This window comes from Rhamphochromis longiceps, linkage group LG3 (genome assembly GCF_057381845.1).
Source record: "Rhamphochromis longiceps isolate RC_006_pf linkage group LG3, R_longiceps_female_GT1.1, whole genome shotgun sequence".
In the NCBI taxonomy this organism is placed as follows: Eukaryota; Metazoa; Chordata; class Actinopteri; order Cichliformes; family Cichlidae; genus Rhamphochromis; species Rhamphochromis longiceps.
In genome coordinates, this window is record NC_140559.1 from 55,117,289 (window position 1) to 55,140,664 (window position 23,376).

General features: G+C 40.4%; 1 protein-coding gene and 1 pseudogene across 1 annotated transcript; one reads left to right on the forward strand and one right to left on the reverse strand.

Annotated features, from left to right (window-relative positions):
• Window positions 1–604: 604 nt before the first annotated feature.
• LOC146675332 (uncharacterized) lies at window positions 605–1,840 on the forward strand. The gene has a single exon (XM_085402503.1). The coding sequence runs from the start codon at window positions 605–607 to the stop codon at window positions 1,838–1,840; it is 1,236 nt and encodes a 411-aa protein (XP_085258629.1).
• Window positions 1,841–10,337: 8,497 nt separating this feature from the next.
• On the reverse strand, window positions 10,338–15,152 carry LOC146675333 (neuroligin-2-like; annotated as a pseudogene).
• Window positions 15,153–23,376: the final 8,224 nt, after the last annotated feature.

Consider the following 23,376-nt stretch of genomic DNA (forward strand, 5'->3'; position numbering starts at 1 on the left):
ATTTTGTTATTTTTTCATCGCTCAAAATAAGCATCACACTCGCGGAAGCCGGTGTACCCGGCGAAACGCCGTGCATTTATCGAGCCTTTCAACCCCAGATAGGCCAATTATGGCTCTTTGGGTCTTAAAGGTTGCTGACCCCTGCTTTAGATGAACAGAGTTTTTTAATTAAATACATACTCTTTAATAAATGTTCTCTTTTATAAAAAGTAGGATAATTAAAAAAAACTTTTATTATACCTCTATTAGAAAAAAAACTGTCTTGTTTTCTGTTGTCTGTTATGTAATATTAGGGATGTTTGTGACAATTAATTTCATCATCGGCTGGACTAACCAATAGTCCACAACTAGGAAACAATGAAATTTTAAGTTAAGTTTGAAAACAGTTTAAAAAAAAACACCCCATTCCAAAACGTCTTGTGACAATCTCATTGGAGTGATGATGTCATAGAACGTCATAAGTCCTTTGATGTTTTTCCTTAAATAGGGGTGAGAAACAGCAAGTTTTAGTTCGTTTCAGCAGCATCTGTGTTTGCAGCATACAAAACGTTCACCACAGAAACATTTGGAAAGCTCTTCAAAGTCATCGTATAGAAACTCCAACATGTTTCCAAGAAAAAAACAACCAATTCAAAAAGATTACGCCGCCTCTCCTTCCTGGAGTGGCCAGCCAATTTCCCCAAATGGCATCTCATCCTTCCAAAGGGCATTAGAGGAGAGTAGGAAGGAAAACTACCTTCTCCAGAAAAAAATGCAACAAATTGAAGAAGAAAAACGTCAACTGGAGGACAAGTGTAGACGAATAGAAGCCCAAAATAAAGAGCTGGAAGAAAGACAACAGCGCCAGCCGGACATAAACATTATTAATGAGGGCTGGGGAATCAAGTTTGCTCAGGCCCGAGAGCAGATTGTGCACCTCAATAAAGAAAACAGGCAAAAGCGCGCAGAACTAAAAGAAATGACCAACCAGCTCCAAGACAAGAAAACGATGACTGATAAGATACAACGGGATCTCCAATACATGGACCGAAAAAATCGGCTCCTCCAAAGACAGCTCCATGAAGCTGTGGAAGAAAAGAATAAATTCCTCCAACAGAAGGAAGAGCAGGACAAAAAGCAACAAGACATGCAGCACAAACTGAAGAGCATGCAGGAAAAATACCGCATGCTGAAAGAAAGCCTGGATGAAACACTGCGCCAAAATAAAGACCTTCTTCAACAGAAAGAGCAACAACAAAAAAGACTGAAAGAAGGAAAACGCATCGTCCAGGACTTTGAGTCTAAAAATCTAAAACTGCAAGAGTTTTGTAATCAGCTGGAGGACAAAGCAACTAAAGTGGAAGAAGAAAGGGACAAACTGGAGAAACGGTGCTCACAGATGCAGAAAAGGATCGATCAGATAGCGAGAAACAACTCCGAGCTCGTTAAGGGGCGTTTGGTGGAATTCAATAACTTGAAGAGTGAACACACTCAAATGCAGTCACAAAAACAACAAGAAGACAAAATACATGAAGACAAAAATCAAGAAATCAAGAAAAGAAAGAAGCAGTTAAAAGACAAGCACAAAGAGGTCCAACAGAGAAATGCAGACATGCACAATGACAAGCTGATACAGGAGGCAACATCCAAACAACTCAAAGACAAGCTTGAAGAACAACAAGCAACATTGGAAGAGATGGAACAAAGATGTGAGAAACTTGAAGAAAAAAAACGCAGAAACCATCGACGAGCTGAGAAATCTCATCGTGGAGAAAAAAGCGCTCGTGGAAAAGTGCATGAAAAAAAAGAAAAAATGGTTCCACTTGTTCCAGAGGAGAGACGCTACTGCTTCCTCACCTGATGTAGCCTCGTCTTGCTCCACCTCTGTTAACCCCCCCAACCAGTCCCGGCAGTTGACTGTCCCCTCCTGAGCCTGGTTCTGCCGGAGGTTTCTGCCCGTTTAAAGGCAGTTTTTCCTCCCCACTGTCGCCAAGTGCTTGCTCAGAGGGGATTGTTGGGGTTTTCTCTCCTAACTTCTTTCCTTATTTCTTCATTTTACCTTTTTTCTTCATTTACTTGTTTAACTTCTTTCATTATTACTTCATTTTACCTTTTTTCTTCATTTACTTGTTTAACTTCTTTCATTATTACTTCATTTTACCTTGTTTCTTCATTTACTTGTTTAACTTCTTTCATTATTACTTCATTTTACCTTGTTTCTTCATTTACTTGTTTAACTCCTTTCATTATTACTTCATTTTACCTTGTTTCTTCATTTACTTGTTTAACTTCTTTCATTATTTCTTCATTTTACCTTTTTTCTTCATTTACTTGTTTAACTTCTTTCATTATTACTTCATTTTACCTTTTTTCTTCATTTACTTGTTTAACTTCTTTCATTATTACTTCATTTTACCTTGTTTCTTCATTTACTTGTTTAACTTCTTTCATTATTACTTCATTTTACCTTGTTTCTTCATTTACTTGTTTAACTTCTTTCATTATTACTTCATTTTACCTTGTTTCTTCATTTACTTGTTTAACTTCTTTCATTATTACTTCATTTTACCTTGTTTCTTCATTTACTTGTTTAACTTCTTTCATTATTACTTCATTTTACCTTGTTTCTTCATTTACTTGTTTAACTTCTTTCATTATTACTTCATTTTACCTTGTTTCTTCATTTACTTGTTTAACTTCTTTCATTATTACTTCATTTTACCTTTTTTCTTCATTTACTTGTTTACTTCTTTCATTATTACTTCATTTTACCTTGTTTCTTCATTTACTTGTTTAACTTCTTTCATTATTACTTCATTTTACCTTGTTTCTTCATTTACTTGTTTAACTTCTTTCATTATTACTTCATTTTACCTTGTTTCTTCATTTACTTGTTTAACTTCTTTCATTATTACTTCATTTTACCTTGTTTCTTCATTTACTTGTTTAACTTCTTTCATTATTACTTCATTTTACCTTGTTTCTTCATTTACTTGTTTAACTTCTTTCATTATTACTTCATTTTACCTTGTTTCTTCATTTACTTGTTTAACTTCTTTCATTATTACTTCATTTTACCTTGTTTCTTCATTTACTTGTTTAACTTCTTTCATTATTACTTCATTTTACCTTGTTTCTTCATTTACTTGTTTAACTTCTTTCATTATTACTTCATTTTACCTTGTTTCTTCTTTTACTTGTTTAACTTCTTTCATTATTACTTCATTTTACCTTGTTTCTTCCTTTACTTGCTTGTTATTCTTATCTAAATAATAAACCAATTAAATTTATCCTTTGAGTATTTTTCATCTCATCTTTACAGAATCTTTCCAAAACATTTTCAAACATTCAGATCTGTCTTTTATTTTCTTCTTGAAACCTCATAAATGGTGAACTAAAAACCCGGATTATGGTTTGAAACATAGTTTCAGCTGAAACTGGCATAACATGCTGTGTGTGTGTGTGTGTGTGTGTGTGTGTGTGTGTGTGTGTGTGTGTGTGTGTGTGTGTGTGTGTGTGTGTGTGTGTGTGTGTGTGTGTGTGTGTGTGTGTAGTGAGAGGGCTCACAAAATTAGGTGGTGTTCTTCATTGTAATAGGAAAGGTAACATGGGTCCCCACCGTTTCTCAAAGACTTGTTTCTGTAGTCTGAGTATGTAATTTGTTCCATCAGACAGACACTCACTGGATCCATAGATTATATCTGGTTTTAACCATCTGATAGTTATGCATTTTAGGGCTGCAGTGAGTCATATATTTAGCAGGTAACTTTTGGCTTTGCAGTCAATATGTTCTGCAATCCTTCCCAACACTGCTACTGTAGGACTTAGTGGAATATTTACCTTGGAAAATGTCTTTGAGAGCATCAAATATCTGCCTCCAGAATACACAGAGTTTAGGGCAGAGCCACAATATATGAGTGTGGTTGGCAGAGTGTGTCCCACAGTTCCTCCAGCATGAACTCAGATGTGTTGGACCCATCTTAGCAGTTATTTCTGGTGTTCTGTAGAATCTGGTACATTAACGCCCCCTTTATTTTGGGCAAGTGCAGGATTTTGAGTCTAATTCTAGGCCGCTGTTTAGCCTACATGAAGTTAGAAATTCTTCAATACAGCTTGGACTCTCCACCATTTGACCCTTAGAACTGAAGAAGCTTCTCGGATGAGAGGTGAAACGTCTTCAAGTAACTCAAAGAAGTCCAGACGCTTTTCTTAGCAAGCTCCTTAGACTACGATGACCTGGATGACTGAGAACCTTCACAGACTTCTCCACACTTTAAATGCACTCTAATGATGGGAACGTGTGGTAACATTCAGTCTTAACTGAAATAACATATTGCATCTATAAATGTGATTAAAATGTTTACCAAAGACTAACGTTTTTCATTCAGAACAAACAGCATATTTCAGGTTAGGGCTGCACAACTAGTCTGTCCAATATTAAAGTGACAGTTGTTTATTACAATTATTCACAGATTGTTGTGGCAAAATGTGTTTTGATTGCACTGTCATGTCAGAATACTGCTTCCACCTTTACTTTGTGCTACACTCATGTTAATTAATCTTCATAAATTAATGTTTGCAAACACAAAGTATAAAGTTTTCCACTCTGCTATTTGTACCTGCACAATAGATGTGAATAAAACTCAAACCTATACGAGCTCCTTCTCTGTTTCCCTGCAACATTTTGTATAGATCTAACTTTTTGCCACATAAAGAACCTTCTGATGTGTTTACAGTAAATGTATTTGATAGTAGCTTATTTTGTAACTTTTAGTGGGCCTATGCAATGTTCCCTCTAAGCTGCGCACTGCTGGCACAGTCTCTGCGCACAGAAATTCTGCGTTGCGCACCAAAAAAAATCTAACCTGAATTGAAATTAAAATTAATACTTTAACAATTCTGTTTTGCAGTGTTGGTCAGTAAGTGACTGGCTGCTCCCATATGGGAACGATGCCACCTTATCCCATAGTCCAGCCAATAATGCGTATATGCGCAGCCAATCAACGTTGTTGGCAGGCTATGACAGCGTCCTTATGTGCCGACACCAGTGTTTTAGCTGGCAAAGCGGCGTGGCTGATGTGGAGTGAAGCCATGTTAATGACAACGTGTACAACCATTGGAGATGTGAGCAGGACAGACGGAACAATTGACGGAAAAATTGGGGATTTTATACCAGTTTTTAAATTGTGTTGATAGGCCACGTAAAACCAGAGTTGTGATAAAAACATCTGCAATGTTTTGTTTTCTTTCTGAATACTATCGTTGTTTATATTTACTGCAGGAAGAAACGGTAAAAACGGCGTTTTATAAGGAAAACACTCGAAAGCGCTCTCCACCTGTGAGCAAAAACAAACCCCACCCCCCTCTGCCTTTCCTATTCGTCCAAAAAAGTACCATGTCGACCAATCAAAGAATGATATGGCAACGTGGCGTCTAGTTGTTAAGAAACGGGGGGAAGTTTTAGGAGTGATGGCGGTGCTTTGAGATGTGAGAGATTTGCAACGTTTAGCGCAAATCTTGTGTAGTTAGTGTGTAGTGTAGTCAATAGTTTTGTTGTGTGTGTCAGAACAATGAGGCGACTGCTGAATGTTACAGGTGTTACAGGAGTGATGCATCTCCTGCTGTCAGGCCTGCAGGTATCAGACTGTTGTTCTCCTTTATCTCATAGTGGACAGAAATTATTTTTTGGAGGGGAACAAATAATTTGTGTGGCATCAGATTTGATGCAGAACAGCTGATTGTTCTGTAAATAGTTTGAAATGTTTATTTAAAAACGCCTTGGCTGCATTTAAAAAAATAGCTGCAAAAAACTTTGTTTGCCAAACTGAGTTACTTTTTTGAAGAAGTAACTATATAATTAATTGCTCAGCATTGGTCATTATTTACTATATTTTGTAGACAGAGAGTTACAGGACTCTCTCCCAGACCACAGACTCATGATACAAGTCAGAGCTGTATAAAAGAAAAAAGAAAGTTGTGTTTTCGAAATTGGAGTTCAAGTTATTTTTACTTCCAATAGTGTTAACATACTGCACAGGTCATGAACAAGATTTTTTTTTACATTTTCATTGTAAATGGGCTAAAGCAGTTAATTAAAAGTAGTCTAACATAAATGTAAACGCTGTAATTTGATGCCGGCGTGACCACAGTGCACACGTCTGCTGTCGCTCATTGGTCCAAGGGATCGCTCAGGGAGTTTGTGTGTTCGCTCAGACACGTGAAAAATTAGAGGGAACATTGGGCCTCTGACATTCAGTACCCAGTTATTAAAATGTTAAGTGTAAATCATCCCCAGCCCACAATAGCAGCTGAATTTACTACGATTTCAGATCTTTTTACACGTCAATAAGAAACCACCGATGTGTAAAACAGGCTGACAACACAATGACGTAAACCACACTGCTGCAACTGTGCAGCTCTCAGGTTTGATCTATTGTTTCTCTCTGTTTTTATGACATTTTTCACTGTGGATTACAACAACATCAACATTAGAAAATGAAATACATTTATAGTAGGTGATCATTAATCACTATTATTGGCACTATTAAAGGGCTCCAAAAATCAAACTTTGCTTAGGGCACCACGGAGGGCCAACCCTTTTTACACTTCAACGATTGTACACAAAATACAATCATCCATCCTTCTATCTATTTATTTTCTTCCGCTTATATGATTCAGCATCACAGGGAAGCTGGATCCCAGTTGTTTTTCACAGAGGGCCAAGCAGTGGAGGGAGCTGCCGACCTCCCAGCAATACATGTAAAAGCTTTATTTTACACTGACTCTGGTCATCTTTATCTATCATAAAAATGTTCTTCATGATCTGAAACACGTAAGTGTGGCAAATATGCAAACAGCTAAGAAATCAGGATGGGGTAAATCGTTTCTTACTGCACTTCTGTTAGGCGACTGAATAAAAACACAAAGTCAGCAGTCTGGCTATGAATGTCTTTAATGTTTCCCAGATCAGAATCACAGCATACAGTGTATAATAACTTCTAAAGTAAACAGAAATATCATCACCTCATTTATTTATATAATTTTACTTTACTTTTTTTAATAATCATCTTTTTTTTATTCCATTATTTAACATTTTTCTTCATCTCAAGTCTCGAGTTTCTGAGTTCAACAAAGAAAGTAGAAACAAGACAACAGGTGCAGATTTGCAATGGACACCAAGCTGAGGGTTTCTCTGTGGGTGTCACTGTCTCTGTGCACGTTTGACACTGTGGACGTGACACAGGATCATCCAATCATGAAGTGTGGCTCTAACAGCTGTTGAACACACACAGACTGTGATGTTCTCCACACGTCACCCATCGCTCTGCACTTTTCCAGCATCCAACTGTTTTTCTGCTACATAACATCACTGCAGGAGAAAAACAACGGACAGACAGACAGACAGCACAGTGTGACACGAGCAGGTCAGACCACCTGTGTGATCTCATGAGTCTGTGAGGATATGAGGCATCTTATGGTATCAAAGCCCTGGAGTCTGTCAAACATGGCTACATGTAAACACTGCTACATGTTAGGTGAGCTAACATTGAACTGACTGCACTTTTTTCTGTCTCAGTTTAGGTCATTTATGTCCTTACTGCGAATCACTGAAAGGCAAAGCTGGCTTTTATCGCTCTGATGTTACGCACATCATGCAGCACAGATTCATCTCTGATCACAAGACTCATTTTTCAAAATAAAAGCGAGCTAAGGCTTGAAAAGAGGACGACGAATTTATGACAATCACAGAGAAAAGAGCAACGAAAGGATTTAAAACTTGATGAAAATGTTTTTTCTCACTGAAAACTAGCAAATCCTAATAAACAGCATGACTGGCCCTCTGCTGTGAGGGGGCTTCAGTGGAGATGACTTCTGCTACAGCGACCTTCCTGCTACAGGATGGTCACATGATAACGATCAACGTTATGACAAAAATAAAATAAATGTTGAAAAAACAAAGACAAAACTGATCGGTGGTAAGGATGAACTCATTTGAAACCTCAAGCTAACGGCCATTTTTTTCTTCTCATTACAAACTGCACCTGTTGTCTTTTGTCATCACAAAATAAGCATATCATTCATTCACTCCAAAAAACCCCAAAAAAACAAAACAAAATAAACAAGAAACTTAATATTTACAAATATTTTGTCTGTTTTTTTTCTTACACTTAAAAATGTACAGTTCTGATCTTCCAGATGTTTCGTCTCCATCCGTCTCCCAGTTTGGTATTTTCTTCTCTGTCCAGTGACCTCAGAGTGAGCGCTGAATGTGCCACAATGGCGCCCTCTAGTGTTAGCTTATAAAACCGACAAGGAGAAAGAACAGAGCCGAATGAAAGGACTCGTTTGTGTTCTGTCCTCTGCTGTAGCTGTGTGGTGCTGAGGTTAACTACACAACCCCTCGCCGCCTCCTTATACACAGGAGTGAGTACAAAAGGGTTCGTACGGACGCATCAGCCGGCCGTCCTTCTGCTCGACACTGTTAGCTGAAAGATGATCGGATCATCCTCTGTCCTGTATTTAAGGCTGAGAGTCTTTGTCCAGTCTCTTTTCCACAGCTACTGTCCACAGCACTGATCCACCTGCAGCACAGCCCCAGTCAGTTGTTTTATGATTTACATTGTGCACGTTTCCCTTCCAGTGAGCTTACAAAACCTCTGACAGGAGAAGTCAGGCATGTGTTTCCCCCACCTCCCCTTTTAGGCAGTAATAAAATAGAAAACAAACAATCAAACAGGCTAAAGCTAGAGCACAAGCAAAGACAGCACCGGTGACTAAGTTCTCCCATACTGGACGTACGCTACCACGTGGGCTCAAACAGCAGCACATCAGCTCAGTTTACATACTGTTGACATCTTCATCAGAGGATCAGCAGGGAGCGCTGCTGAGCTGCAGTCGTCTCCACCAGAGTGACGGAGCAGGAATCACAAACAGCACAAACCCACCGTGTTGTTTCCACCCTGTTCAGGAGATCTGAGCCCCCATCCCTTTTTTTCATGTTGCAGCTCTGCACTGCAGGCCCTGAACGCCTCCCGGTTACCCTCAGTGTGCTTAGAGTTTAATTTACAACCGACGAGCTCACAGATCATCTGCAGGCAGGTGAACGAACCCTTAATGTGAGGATAATAGCAGAGCTGACCTGAGGTCAGAAATAGTCAGGAACGGTGTCGACACAGTGAAGTCAGGTGTCTGGGAATTTGTCTGATTATCAGATTGGGGGGGTCGGTGTTAAATAACAAAGGTGGTGTAGGATGGAGAGAGGAGGAGGGAGGGAGCAGTGATGATATGGAGGAAGGTGATTGGTTAAGCAGCAGGAAGGAGCTCATGCTGGAGTCTGAGTTTTTACTGTTGGCCTTTTTCTGCTTTTTGTTTATTGTTGTCTGACGCGGGCCCGTCTACGCTTGAGTGATGCAGATGTGATATCACACTCACACAGCGACTGCCACTCCCACACACACACACACACACACACACACACACACACACACACACACACACGACATAAGGGGGTCAGACAGGAGCAGCATCAGTCTCTGCTCTGTTTTGTTAATAACGTAGAAAAATAATTTTGTACAATCAAGCTACATCGACGGACGCTTTACCTCACGTACCCTAAAATGAAAAAGTAGTGACAGTAAGATGAAGGCTGCACATGACACCATGACTGAGTTCACAGCTGTTGCTTTGATTCTAACGTTTAAGACTTTTGGCATCGACTCCGTTTTAATAAATGAGTGCTGGGAGGCGTCGTTTGACTTCAGGAGCTCCTGCGATGCTCTTACTCTGCGGGAGAAAACCAAAAACCAAAAGTAGCAAACATGGAGCGATATGACTCGTTTAGATTTTGGGAAACGTGCATCGACAGGTACAGTGTCCTTTTCCCCGCGTCTTTAAAAATAATTCATGCATAGATCCCCCACTGAGAAAACCCTTTTATATACTTTCTCCTTTGTACACATTTTATATAGAACTATATATAATATCATTTCTCTATATCTATATTTTCAGAAAAATTATTTCCACACAATAAAAAACAACAATTAAACAAATGCTTCAAACAAAACAACAAAAAAAGAAGATGAAAGAAAGAAAAACACGACTGAGGCCAGTTTGGCACTTTGTCACGAGAACATGACAGAACTCTGTTAGTTGACGGTAAATAGCGATACTCTATTTTTCTTTCGTTTTTCTTCTCCCTCGATGAGAAATGAAACACAGCAGTACTTACTTGGCACCTAAAAATGCTGGTAGAATGAAAGATATCAGTGTTTTCATAGTTATATGTTTAGTATACGCCTCCCCCCTCCAAACTGCTCAGCAGATTGGGAATTTTTAGAGAAGAACAGGAGGGAGGCGTGTCAAATGAGAGTGGAGTAGTCGCGGGTGTCTCCGGGAAAGAGGTCCTGGGGCGGGCGCTCTGAGCCCTCGGGCTCGGGATCTGACGGGAAGGTAGGGTAAGGATGACGAGTGGTTCGAGGAACGTTGTTCCTGGGCCTCGTGGTGCCGGGGTCACGACCTGCAGGGGAGCGCGTAGTGGTGGGAAAGAGCACGTCGTGCAGGCTGTGAAGATGAGGGACTAATTCCAGCCAAAAGGCCACTTTGTTAGCTCTGTAGTTGTCTCTGACACGAGGTTTCAAACCGATGTGAAGGTACTGCTTGTCCTTCGAGTTGAACTTGGTCCAGATGACCTCCTCGAAGCGGTTGGGCTTGGTATGAATGAACTTGGTGTCCTGAGGGACGGGCAGGTTGGGGTCCCTGGTGGAGCATAAAGGTTAAACGTTTCAGTTCAAAGTTATATTCAGTCTCCATTATAAGTAACATGTGGCATCAATACACTGAATACAGACAGGAGGCCCATTCTCTGTGCAGCCTTTCAACTATCTAAGACCAACCGGCTGCTCTGGGATCTGGATGCTTTTGGTCAACCAGTATGTTCAATTCTTCAAAGCCACACGAGAATTAAACTAGCAACCCAGATTCAAGTATTCAAGATGACTAGAAGGCTGTCAGAGAACATACAGTAACGTGTAGAGTTTACACTACGACATGAGGCCTACCCAGTCTTTGCGAAGTTAGTCCAGTAAGTCATGACCACTGCGCTCAGCATCACATCGTTCTTGGAGAAGTTGCACGGGAACAGGTCCGTGGCACCGATCATCGGTACGCCGAACACGTAAGGTATCTCGTCTCCGCGGCGTCGGCCCACTCGGGCCGCGTCTCCGTCTGGCAGTGGTGGTAGAACGTGTAAAAGTAAACTGGGGACTGAAACTCAGCATGGAGTTTGGCAGTGGCCACAGCTGGTGTCACCCACTGGTGGTCCGTAAACAGGGCCAACAGAGTCTTCCGCCGCATGTCGCCGTTGTCCCTGTCCGCCCAGTCTGTGTACATGAACTTAATGGTCTCCCTCAGGATGTCTTTGCCTGGTGAAGAAGCACAGAGGGGACAAAAGGAGGGGGAAGAAAGATAAAAGTGAAAAACTGCTAAGAGTAAAGTAACAGCAGTGCAAGACATTTTTTAAGAGATCGGTCTGATCAAAAGATATGAAACCAAAGCAAATGTTGGTGAGATGAACCAAGAGCCAGGAAGCGAGTGAAAAATCTAGAGAGGAAAAAAAAAAAACTCTTTCAGATAACAGAACGAGTGACAGGCACAGAGAGGAAGCATGACTGCATTATCCAAACATGTCTGTACTGTGACTGTGGTCCGGCTGTGACGGGTTCGCAGGCCGATCTGTCAGAAACAGCGACGCTGAGATTGGGAGCCGACTACCTGGGGGATGATAGCATTACTGCCCACAGAGCCTCAAAGGTTAAGGCGCAGACACGCCGTGATGTGGATGAGTGGCTCTCTTTAGCACGCTTGTCTTGTTTGATGCACTTCACTGGGCTCACATGTTACTGATTCCATTCTTTACTCGCATGTTTTAAACGCTTAAAGCACTTTCACAGGTTTTTATATTCTTTTGAAAATTCATGTGAACTCAAGCTGTCAGAACTGTAATGTAAGCTTTGATAATTGTCCACATTTGTCATTTTGATGATTATCCGTTTATTTTAATGAATACAGCAAACAGAAAAAAACTAACAGATCAACAAACGCGGATCCTAATAAGACAAAACCTGATGATGCTGCAAAATGCAGTTAAGTGAGAGGAGGCTGTAAAATAGAATAACTGAAAAAGTGGCAGTGTACAGAGGTGGCGTCCTCACCCTCTGGGTATCCGTAGAGGTTGTCAACAAAGTTGGAGATGGTGTAGTCGAACGCCGCAGCTGAGATGCCGTCGTTGTCCTCACTGTCGTCCACAAACTTCAGCCCCTCTCCCTGGTTCACTCCTATCAGGATGTCATAGTTTAGGAACTCCCCCTGGTGGAGAAAATGAGGAAGAACATGCTGAGTGCTGGAACAGAGCCTGTGTGCATCACAAGTCTATAACAGGAAGTGCGGCTGAAACACAGCTTTGTGAATTGGCAGCATTTCATTTCCCAGTAAACAAAATAAAGATTAGCTGTTGCCATGAAAGTCCTGCTATAAACTGTAATAATAACTGTAAGCACTTTTTAAGCACATTCAAGGTCAATTTTCAAGCTTTTCCAGCACATTACCAAAAACAGATGAAAGCATGTTTCACTTTCACTTGCACGGTCTGAAGCATGTGTGTGGGAATGTATGTGAATGTTTTACTGTTATATCTTATTAGTATTTTAAGTATTCTATCTATTTTATTTATTGAATTTTATTGTTTTATTTATATTTTGATATTGCTAGGGATGATGCAATGATCGGGGACCATTCTTAATTTCGTTGTTCTCATGACAATGACAATAAAGTTTCTGATTCTGATTCTGATTCACTAACAGAGGCGAGGCTGCCGGATACTGATGCCACCGGGCCCTCTGACCACCACCAGTAGGCAACGGGTGAAGTGTCTTACCCAAGGACACAACGACCAAGACTGTCCAAGCCGGGGCTCAAACCAGCAACCTTCCGATTACAAGGCGAACCCCCAACTCTTGAGCCACGATCGCCCAGTGGGGACATTTCATTTTCCAGCAGGAAGCTTTTTGTTAAACCCTTTAGATCAGGGGTCGGCAACCGCACGCGGCTCTTTAGTCCTTATGGTGCGGCTCTGCGTGGTTTATGAAAATAATTTTTTTTTACTTGTAGTTCTAAATTGGAAGATTATTGTGATTTTGCAATATACAAATATACAAATAAAACACTGAAATTTTAAGTTAAGTTTGAAAACAGTTAAAAAAAAATAGGGCTTTGGAGTTGACATCACGCCGCAGTGCATTGTGGGATCACGGCGCCATGTCAGTAGGCCAGAAAGCAAAACAAGCACACAGTGTTGGAGTGTTGGATTCGGGACTGCCAGAACCATGCTCAAAATCAGCACAAAAGACAAAGGGCTGTATCGCGACCGATTGTGCAAGACGCCAAGAGACGGTACTTTGAAAAAATTGTTACGGGCGCCAACCACTGTGACCTCGTTGTGTGGACACAGAGAGACCTTGCTGTGATTCGCGTCTTCCCTGCTGTGGATTTCTGGAAACCGCGCTTAAAGCAAGCACAAGACTTCTTTCGTAAAGTGTGCCTTCCTGAACTTGTTGGGAAATACTTCTCGAAACAACGTGCTGCTCTAAATAGCCTGTAATGTTTCATGTTGTGGTTAAAGATTGATGACAGCTGTGTGGTGCGATGTAAATAGTTTGCATTTCATTTTTATGTGATTGCTGTGTACATGTGAATAGATCTATAATAAAGAAAAACAAACAAATATACTATTCTTTTTTGTTTTATTAAAACAACTTCACACAAAGTACAACTATTTACAATGTACTGTACATCCAAAAAAACAGCTTTAAGAATACTCAACAGGAGCAAGTGTCATTTGGCCCTGGTTTGACAACAACACTGGGGCACATATTAACAAAAACACAGCAAACCTTAACGATCTTATCAATCGTCACATGATAAGAGTAATCGGATTGGCATTGTAGTGTGTAACATTTTGAACTTGTTGCGCAAACTACCTGTTACTCGCTCAACGTGAATTCTCAGGTGGGCACGTCGTAGCCTTTTGTGAAAGCTGGAATCTTGACCTGTGCACACATCATTCCTGCAGCATCTCTGATGTCAAAGCCTCTGTCAGCCAATACTACGTCCCCTGGTAACAGCTTTTGAAGAATGCCACATCTCTCTGTGATGTGTTTATCTGATGCACGACCCCCCCATCCCCTGGAAATGAAAGAAATAGCTCCATGGGGTGTAATCCCGATGAGGTATTTTATGGTGTGTGTACCCTTGTAATGAGAGTATGTTTGTGCGCGTGCCTTTAAATTAGATGGTCTTTCTGTTCGAATCTCAAAACAGTCAACAATGATGGCTACTCGTTTTCCAAAAGTTTCAGTAAACTGTGGAGGCATTGTCGCCTGCAGACAGTGCCTCTCAGGCCAGTGCACCAGTGCTCCTAAGCGGGCATACAAAACATCAATGGTATCGGTGAAGACAGAAGACAGTGTTTTGTGGGACACATCGAATAGATGAAAAGATGCTGGACTGGAAGATCAAGTCTCAGACGCATTAGTGTGAGTAAGAGCATTTGGAAACCTGTCAGTTTCTTTGATATTGGCAGAAAATCTTTGACAGTGTTGAAGAGGGACATTAAGACAGCATAACAATGTAGTCCAGTGTAATATCTTACTTTTTCGGTATCGTCCTTTAAGAAAGTTTCATTCAGCTCTGTCTTTTGCAACTGTGCTCGAAGCAGTCTGTTCTCCTCCAACAGCCGGTTTATTTCTGCTCTGCCCTGTTGACTGCACACACAATCCTTCGTCTGCCCTTCAGCTTCCGTGACGCTGTCACTCCATCACCACTGTCCACATTTGCAGCTGGTACGTCAACCTCCACTTGTCCAACACAATTGCTGTCCACTGCCTCCATGACATGTTTATTTTGTTGTTGTTCTTCTGTCAGACCTTCATCGATCATCAAGCCTGTAAGATAAAAATAGTACATAGACAAAAGGTTAATGTACACCAATATTCCAATGACATGTGTGTGATTCATCTTTAAGTTATGTGTGGATTAGTGTACCATAAGAGCAATTTAGTATGTTTTTGGAGGGGGGGGTGTTTACCTGCAATGGGTGCTCTTTTTCGCTTCTGTTGCATACGCCTTGCGTGCCGGTCCGAGTCTGACACAGGTTTGTCGTCGTGCCCCAGTGTTGGTGCCCAGTCTGGATTTGTTACATCCATTTCATATGCTGGTTTGCCTGAAATAATGCCAAATCAAAAGCTACTCAGTCGACATGACGTGGTTGTGCAGCATCACACGTTAGCATGTTTTATCTCATTATCTATGACCGCAGCGCATTGAGAAAAAACACTAAAAGCCTTTTAATAGTGATATGAATTAATTTAGAACTCACCGGAGAGAAAATGCCGCGAGCAAACCAACAAAAAGCTGGAGATTGCACGGAACTCGATATCCGCTCGTCTCACCGCTGCAATCCATGCCTGGCGTCTTTGTTTGGTGATATCGGATACATGGGATCCCTCACGTCGCCGCCAGGATGGAAAACGATGAAAAGAGCCCATTATCCAGTTTCTTGCCTTCACGATCGTGAGATCTAACGTTGCAACCGACTACACAACACGTACGAACCATAGCTGAAGCTGTCATGGCGGCGGGGGGCGTGGCCCGCCTCCTGTGACATCACGCTCCAAAGCGACAATCTCATTGGCTTAGGGAGTGATGATGTCATAGATCTTAAGAATCCTTTGATGTTTTTCTATAAATAGGGGTGAGCAACAGCAAGTTTCAGTTCGTTTCAGCAGCAGCATCAGAAACCATCCACGAGCTGAGAAATCATCCTGGAGAAGAAAAGCGCTCCTGGAAAAGTAAGAAAGTACGTAAAGAAGAAATGGTTCCACTTGTTCCAGAGGAGAGACGCTACGGCTTCCTCACCTGATGTAGCCTCGTCTTGCTCCACCTCTGTTAACCCCACCAACCAGTCCCGGCAGTTGACTGTCCCCTCCTGAGCCTGGTTCTGCCGGAGGTTTGTCCTCGTTTACAGGCAGTTTTTCCTCCCCACTGTCACCAAGTGGAGAGGAAACCAGTCCAACGCTGGTCTCTCAATCTCCCGTTGGAGAGCCAAAGATGCATGCTGACGTGAGGAGTCCTGCGTAAAACGACGAATTTTGCCCATTTTACATTTAAACTCCACCAAAGATGTTTTAAATGGATGAGGAATCATCCACTTAAAACATCTTTGCGAGTCGTTTTGTTGTGATCGTCTAACCAAGCCTGCTGACGTGAGGAGTCACGATCGCAAGGAATTTTGCGCATTTTACATTTAAATGCAACCAAAGATGTTTTAAATGGATGAGGAATCATCCATTTAAAACATCTTTGCGAGTCATTTTTTTGTGATCGTCTAACCATGCATGCTGACGTGAGGAGTCACGATCGCAAGGAATTTTGCGCATATTACATTTAAATGCAACCAAAGATGTTTTAAATGGATGAGGAATCATTCACTTAAAACATCTTTGCGAGTCATTTTTTTGTGATCGTCTAACCAAGCCTGCTGACGTGAGGAGTCACGATCGTGAAGAATTTTGCGCATTTTACATTTAAACGCAACCAAAGATGTTTTAAATGGATGAGGAATCATCCACTTAAAACATCTTTGCGAGTCATTTTTTTGTGATCGTCTAACCAAGCCTGCTGACGTGAGGAGTCACGATCGCGAGGAATTTTGCTCATTTTACATTTAAACGCAACCAAAGATGTTTTAAATGGATGAGGAATCATCCACTTAAAACATCTTTGCGAGTCATTTTTTTGTGATCGTCTAACCAAGCCTGCTGACGTGAGGAGTCACGATCGCGAGGAATTTTGCTCATTTTACATTTAAACGCAACCAAATATGTTTAAATGGATGAGGAATCATCCATTTAAACATATTTGCGAGTCATTTTTTTGTGATCGTCTAACCAAGCCTGCTGACGTGAGGAGTCACGATCGCAAGGAATTTTGTGCATTTTACATTTAAACGCAACCAAAGATGTTTTAAATGGATGATTCCTCATCCATTTAAAACATCTTTGCGAGTCATTTTTTTGTGATCGTCTAACCATGCATGCTGACGTGAGGAGTCCTGCGTAAAACGAGGAATTTTGCGCATTTTACATTTAAACGCAACCAAAGATGTTTTAAATGGATGATTCCTCATCCATTTAAAACATCTTTGCGAGTCATTTTTTTGTGATTGTCTAACCAAGCATGCTGACGTGAGGAGTCCTGCGTAAAACGAGGAATTTTGCGCATTTTACATTTAAACGCCACCAAAGATGTTTTAAATGGATGAGGAATCATCCATGTAAAACATCTTTGCGAGTCATTTTTTTGTGATCATCTAACCAAGCATGCTGACGTGAGGAGTCACGATCGTGAGGAATTTTGCGCATTTTACATTTAAACGCAACCAAAGATGTTTTAAATGGATGAGGAATCATCCACTTAAAACATCTTTGCGAGTCATTTTTTTGTGATCGTCTAACCAAGCATGCTGACGTGAGGAGTCACGATCGCGAGGAATTTTGCTCATTTTACATTTAAACGCAACCAAAGATGTTTTAAATGGATGAGGAATCATCCACTTAAAACATCTTTGCGAGTCATTTTTTTGTGATCGTCTAACCAAGCATGCTGACGTGAGGAGTCACGATCGCGAGGAATTTTGCTCATTTTACATTTAAACGCAACCAAATATGTTTAAATGGATGAGGAATCATCCATTTAAACATATTTGCGAGTCATTTTTTTGTGATCGTCTAACCAAGCCTGCTGACGTGAGGAGTCACGATCGCAAGGAATTTTGTGCATTTTACATTTAAACGCAACCAAAGATGTTTTAAATGGATGATTCCTCATCCATTTAAAACATCTTTGCGAGTCATTTTTTTGTGATCGTCTAACCAAGCCTGCTGACGTGAGGAGTCACGATCGTGAAGAATTTTGCGCATTTTACATTTAAACGCAACCAAAGATGTTTTAAATGGATGAGGAATCATCCACTTAAAACATCTTTGCGAGTCATTTTTTTGTGATCGTCTAACCAAGCCTGCTGACGTGAGGAGTCACGATCGCGAGGAATTTTGCGCATTTTACATTTAAACGCAACCAAAGATGTTTTAAATGGATGAGGAATCATCCACTTAAAACATCTTTGCGAGTCATTTTTTTGTGATCGTCTAACCAAGCCTGCTGACGTGAGGAGTCACGATCGTGAAGAATTTTGCGCATTTTACATTTAAACGCAACCAAAGATGTTTTAAATGGATGAGGAATCATCCACTTAAAACATCTTTGCGAGTCATTTTTTTGTGATCGTCTAACCAAGCCTGCTGACGTGAGGAGTCACGATCGCGAGGAATTTTGCTCATTTTACATTTAAACGCAACCAAAGATGTTTTAAATGGATGAGGAATCATCCACTTAAAACATCTTTGCGAGTCATTTTTTTGTGATCGTCTAACCAAGCCTGCTGACGTGAGGAGTCACGATCGCGAGGAATTTTGCTCATTTTACATTTAAACGCAACCAAAGATGTTTTAAATGGATGAGGAATCATCCACTTAAAACATCTTTGCGAGTCATTTTTTTGTGATCGTCTAACCAAGCCTGCTGACGTGAGGAGTCACGATCGCGAGGAATTTTGCGCATTTTACATTTAAACGCAACGAAGGATGTTTTAAATGGATGAGGAATCATCCACTTAAAACATCTTTGCGAGTCATTTTTTTGTGATCGTCTAACCAAGCCTGCTGACGTGAGGAGTCACGATCGCGAGGAATTTTGCTCATTTTACATTTAAACGCAACCAAAGATGTTTTAAATGGATGAGGAATCATCCACTTAAAACATCTTTGCGAGTCATTTTTTTGTGATCGTCTAACCAAGCATGCTGACGTGAGGAGTCACGATCGCGAGGAATTTTGCTCATTTTACATTTAAACGCAACCAAAGATGTTTTAAATGGATGAGGAATCATCCATTTAAACATATTTGCGAGTCATTTTTTTGTGATCGTCTAACCAAGCCTGCTGACGTGAGGAGTCACGATCGCGAGGAATTTTGCTCATTTTACATTTAAACGCAACCAAAGATGTTTTAAATGGATGAGGAATCATCCACTTAAAACATCTTTGCGAGTCGTTTTGTTGTGATCATCTAACCAAGCATGCTGACGTGAGGAGTCACGATCGCGAGGAATTTTGCGCATTTTACATTTAAACGCAACCAAAGATGTTTTAAATGGATGAGGAATCATCCACTTAAAACATCTTTGCGAGTCATTTTTTTGTGATCGTCTAACCAAGCCTGCTGACGTGAGGAGTCACGATCGCGAGGAATTTTGCGCATTTTACATTTAAACGCAACCAAAGATGTTTTAAATGGATGAGGAATCATCCACTTAAAACATCTTTGCGAGTCATTTTTTTGTGATCGTCTAACCAAGCATGCTGACGTGAGGAGTCACGATCGCGAGGAATTTTGCTCATTTTACATTTAAACGCAACCAAAGATGTTTTAAATGGATGAGGAATCATCCACTTAAAACATCTTTGCGAGTCATTTTTTTGTGATCGTCTAACCAAGCATGCTGACGTGAGGAGTCACGATCGCGAGGAATTTTGCTCATTTTACATTTAAACGCAACCAAATATGTTTAAATGGATGAGGAATCATCCATTTAAACATATTTGCGAGTCATTTTTTTGTGATCGTCTAACCAAGCCTGCTGACGTGAGGAGTCACGATCGCAAGGAATTTTGTGCATTTTACATTTAAACGCAACCAAAGATGTTTTAAATGGATGAGGAATCATCCATTTAAAACATCTTTGCGAGTCATTTTTTTGTGATCGTCTAACCAAGCATGCTTGAGGAGTCACGATCGTGAAGAATTTTGCGCATTTTACATTTAAACGCAACCAAAGATGTTTTAAATGGATGAGGAATCATCCACTTAAAACATCTTTGCGAGTCGTTTTGTTGTGATCGTCTAACCAAGCCTGCTGACGTGAGGAGTCACGATCGCAAGGAATTTTGCGCATTTTACATTTAAATGCAACCAAAGATGTTTTAAATGGATGAGGAATCATCCATTTAAAACATCTTTGCGAGTCATGTTTTTGTGATCGTCTAACCAAGCATGCTGACGTGAGGAGTCACGATCGCAAGGAATTTTGCGCATATTACATTTAAATGCAACCAAAGATGTTTTAAATGGATGAGGAATCATTCACTTAAAACATCTTTGCGAGTCATTTTTTTGTGATCGTCTAACCAAGCCTGCTGACGTGAGGAGTCACGATCGCGAGGAATTTTGCGCATTTTACATTTAAACGCAACCAAAGATGTTTTAAATGGATGAGGAATCATCCACTTAAAACATCTTTGCGAGTCATTTTTTTGTGATCGTCTAACCAAGCCTGCTGACGTGAGGAGTCACGATCGCGAGGAATTTTGCGCATTTTACATTTAAACGCAACCAAAGATGTTTTAAATGGATGAGGAATCATCCACTTAAAACATCTTTGCGAGTCATTTTTTTGTGATCGTCTAACCAAGCCTGCTGACGTGAGGAGTCACGATCGCGAGGAATTTTGCTCATTTTACATTTAAACGCAACCAAATATGTTTAAATGGATGAGGAATCATCCATTTAAACATATTTGCGAGTCATTTTTTTGTGATCGTCTAACCAAGCCTGCTGACGTGAGGAGTCACGATCGCAAGGAATTTTGTGCATTTTACATTTAAACGCAACCAAAGATGTTTTAAATGGATGATTCCTCATCCATTTAAAACATCTTTGCGAGTCATTTTTTTGTGATCGTCTAACCAAGCATGCTTGAGGAGTCACGATCGTGAAGAATTTTGCGCATTTTACATTTAAACGCAACCAAAGATGTTTTAAATGGATGAGGAATCATCCACTTAAAACATCTTTGCGAGTCATTTTTTTGTGATCGTCTAACCAAGCCTGCTGACGTGAGGAGTCACGATCGCGAGGAATTTTGCGCATTTTACATTTAAACGCAACGAAGGATGTTTTAAATGGATGAGGAATCATCCACTTAAAACATCTTTGCGAGTCATTTTTTTGTGATCGTCTAACCAAGCCTGCTGACGTGAGGAGTCACGATCGCGAGGAATTTTGCTCATTTTACATTTAAACGCAACCAAAGATGTTTTAAATGGATGAGGAATCATCCACTTAAAACATCTTTGCGAGTCATTTTTTTGTGATCGTCTAACCAAGCCTGCTGACGTGAGGAGTCACGATCGCGAGGAATTTTGCGCATTTTACATTTAAACGCAACGAAGGATGTTTTAAATGGATGAGGAATCATCCACTTAAAACATCTTTGCGAGTCATTTTTTTGTGATCGTCTAACCAAGCCTGCTGACGTGAGGAGTCACGATCGCGAGGAATTTTGCTCATTTTACATTTAAACGCAACCAAAGATGTTTTAAATGGATGAGGAATCATCCACTTAAAACATCTTTGCGAGTCATTTTTTTGTGATCGTCTAACCAAGCATGCTGACGTGAGGAGTCACGATCGCGAGGAATTTTGCTCATTTTACATTTAAACGCAACCAAAGATGTTTTAAATGGATGAGGAATCATCCATTTAAACATATTTGCGAGTCATTTTTTTGTGATCGTCTAACCAAGCCTGCTGACGTGAGGAGTCACGATCGCGAGGAATTTTGCTCATTTTACATTTAAACGCAACCAAAGATGTTTTAAATGGATGAGGAATCATCCACTTAAAACATCTTTGCGAGTCGTTTTGTTGTGATCATCTAACCAAGCATGCTGACGTGAGGAGTCACGATCGCGAGGAATTTTGCGCATTTTACATTTAAACGCAACCAAAGATGTTTTAAATGGATGAGGAATCATCCACTTAAAACATCTTTGCGAGTCATTTTTTTGTGATCGTCTAACCAAGCCTGCTGACGTGAGGAGTCACGATCGCGAGGAATTTTGCGCATTTTACATTTAAACGCAACCAAAGATGTTTTAAATGGATGAGGAATCATCCACTTAAAACATCTTTGCGAGTCATTTTTTTGTGATCGTCTAACCAAGCATGCTGACGTGAGGAGTCACGATCGCGAGGAATTTTGCTCATTTTACATTTAAACGCAACCAAAGATGTTTTAAATGGATGAGGAATCATCCACTTAAAACATCTTTGCGAGTCATTTTTTTGTGATCGTCTAACCAAGCATGCTGACGTGAGGAGTCACGATCGCGAGGAATTTTGCTCATTTTACATTTAAACGCAACCAAATATGTTTAAATGGATGAGGAATCATCCATTTAAACATATTTGCGAGTCATTTTTTTGTGATCGTCTAACCAAGCCTGCTGACGTGAGGAGTCACGATCGCAAGGAATTTTGTGCATTTTACATTTAAACGCAACCAAAGATGTTTTAAATGGATGAGGAATCATCCATTTAAAACATCTTTGCGAGTCATTTTTTTGTGATCGTCTAACCAAGCATGCTTGAGGAGTCACGATCGTGAAGAATTTTGCGCATTTTACATTTAAACGCAACCAAAGATGTTTTAAATGGATGAGGAATCATCCACTTAAAACATCTTTGCGAGTCATTTTTTTGTGATCGTCTAACCAAGCCTGCTGACGTGAGGAGTCACGATCGCGAGGAATTTTGCGCATTTTACATTTAAACGCAACGAAAGATGTTTTAAATGGATGAGGAATCATCCACTTAAAACATCTTTGCGAGTCATTTTTTTGTGATCGTCTAACCAAGCCTGCTGACGTGAGGAGTCACGATCGCGAGGAATTTTGCTCATTTTACATTTAAACGCAACCAAAGATGTTTTAAATGGATGAGGAATCATCCACTTAAAACATCTTTGCGAGTCATTTTTTTGTGATCATCTAACCAAGCCTGCTGACGTGAGGAGTCACGATCGCGAGGAATTTTGCTCATTTTACATTTAAACGCAACCAAAGATGTTTTAAATGGATGAGGAATCATCCACTTAAAACATCTTTGCGAGTCATTTTTTTGTGATCATCTAACCAAGCCTGCTGACGTGAGGAGTCACGATCGCGAGGAATTTTGCTCATTTTACATTTAAACGCAACCAAAGATGTTTTAAATGGATGAGGAATCATCCACTTAAAACATCTTTGCGAGTCATTTTTTTGTGATCGTCTAACCAAGCATGCTGACGTGAGGAGTCACGATCGCGAGGAATTTTGCTCATTTTACATTTAAACGCAACCAAATATGTTTAAATGGATGAGGAATCATCCATTTAAACATATTTGC

Coding starts and splice junctions, on each gene's coding strand:
- LOC146675332 (XM_085402503.1), top strand. CDS start 605: ATGTTTCCAAGAAAAAAACAACCAATTCAAAAAGATTACGCCGCCTCT.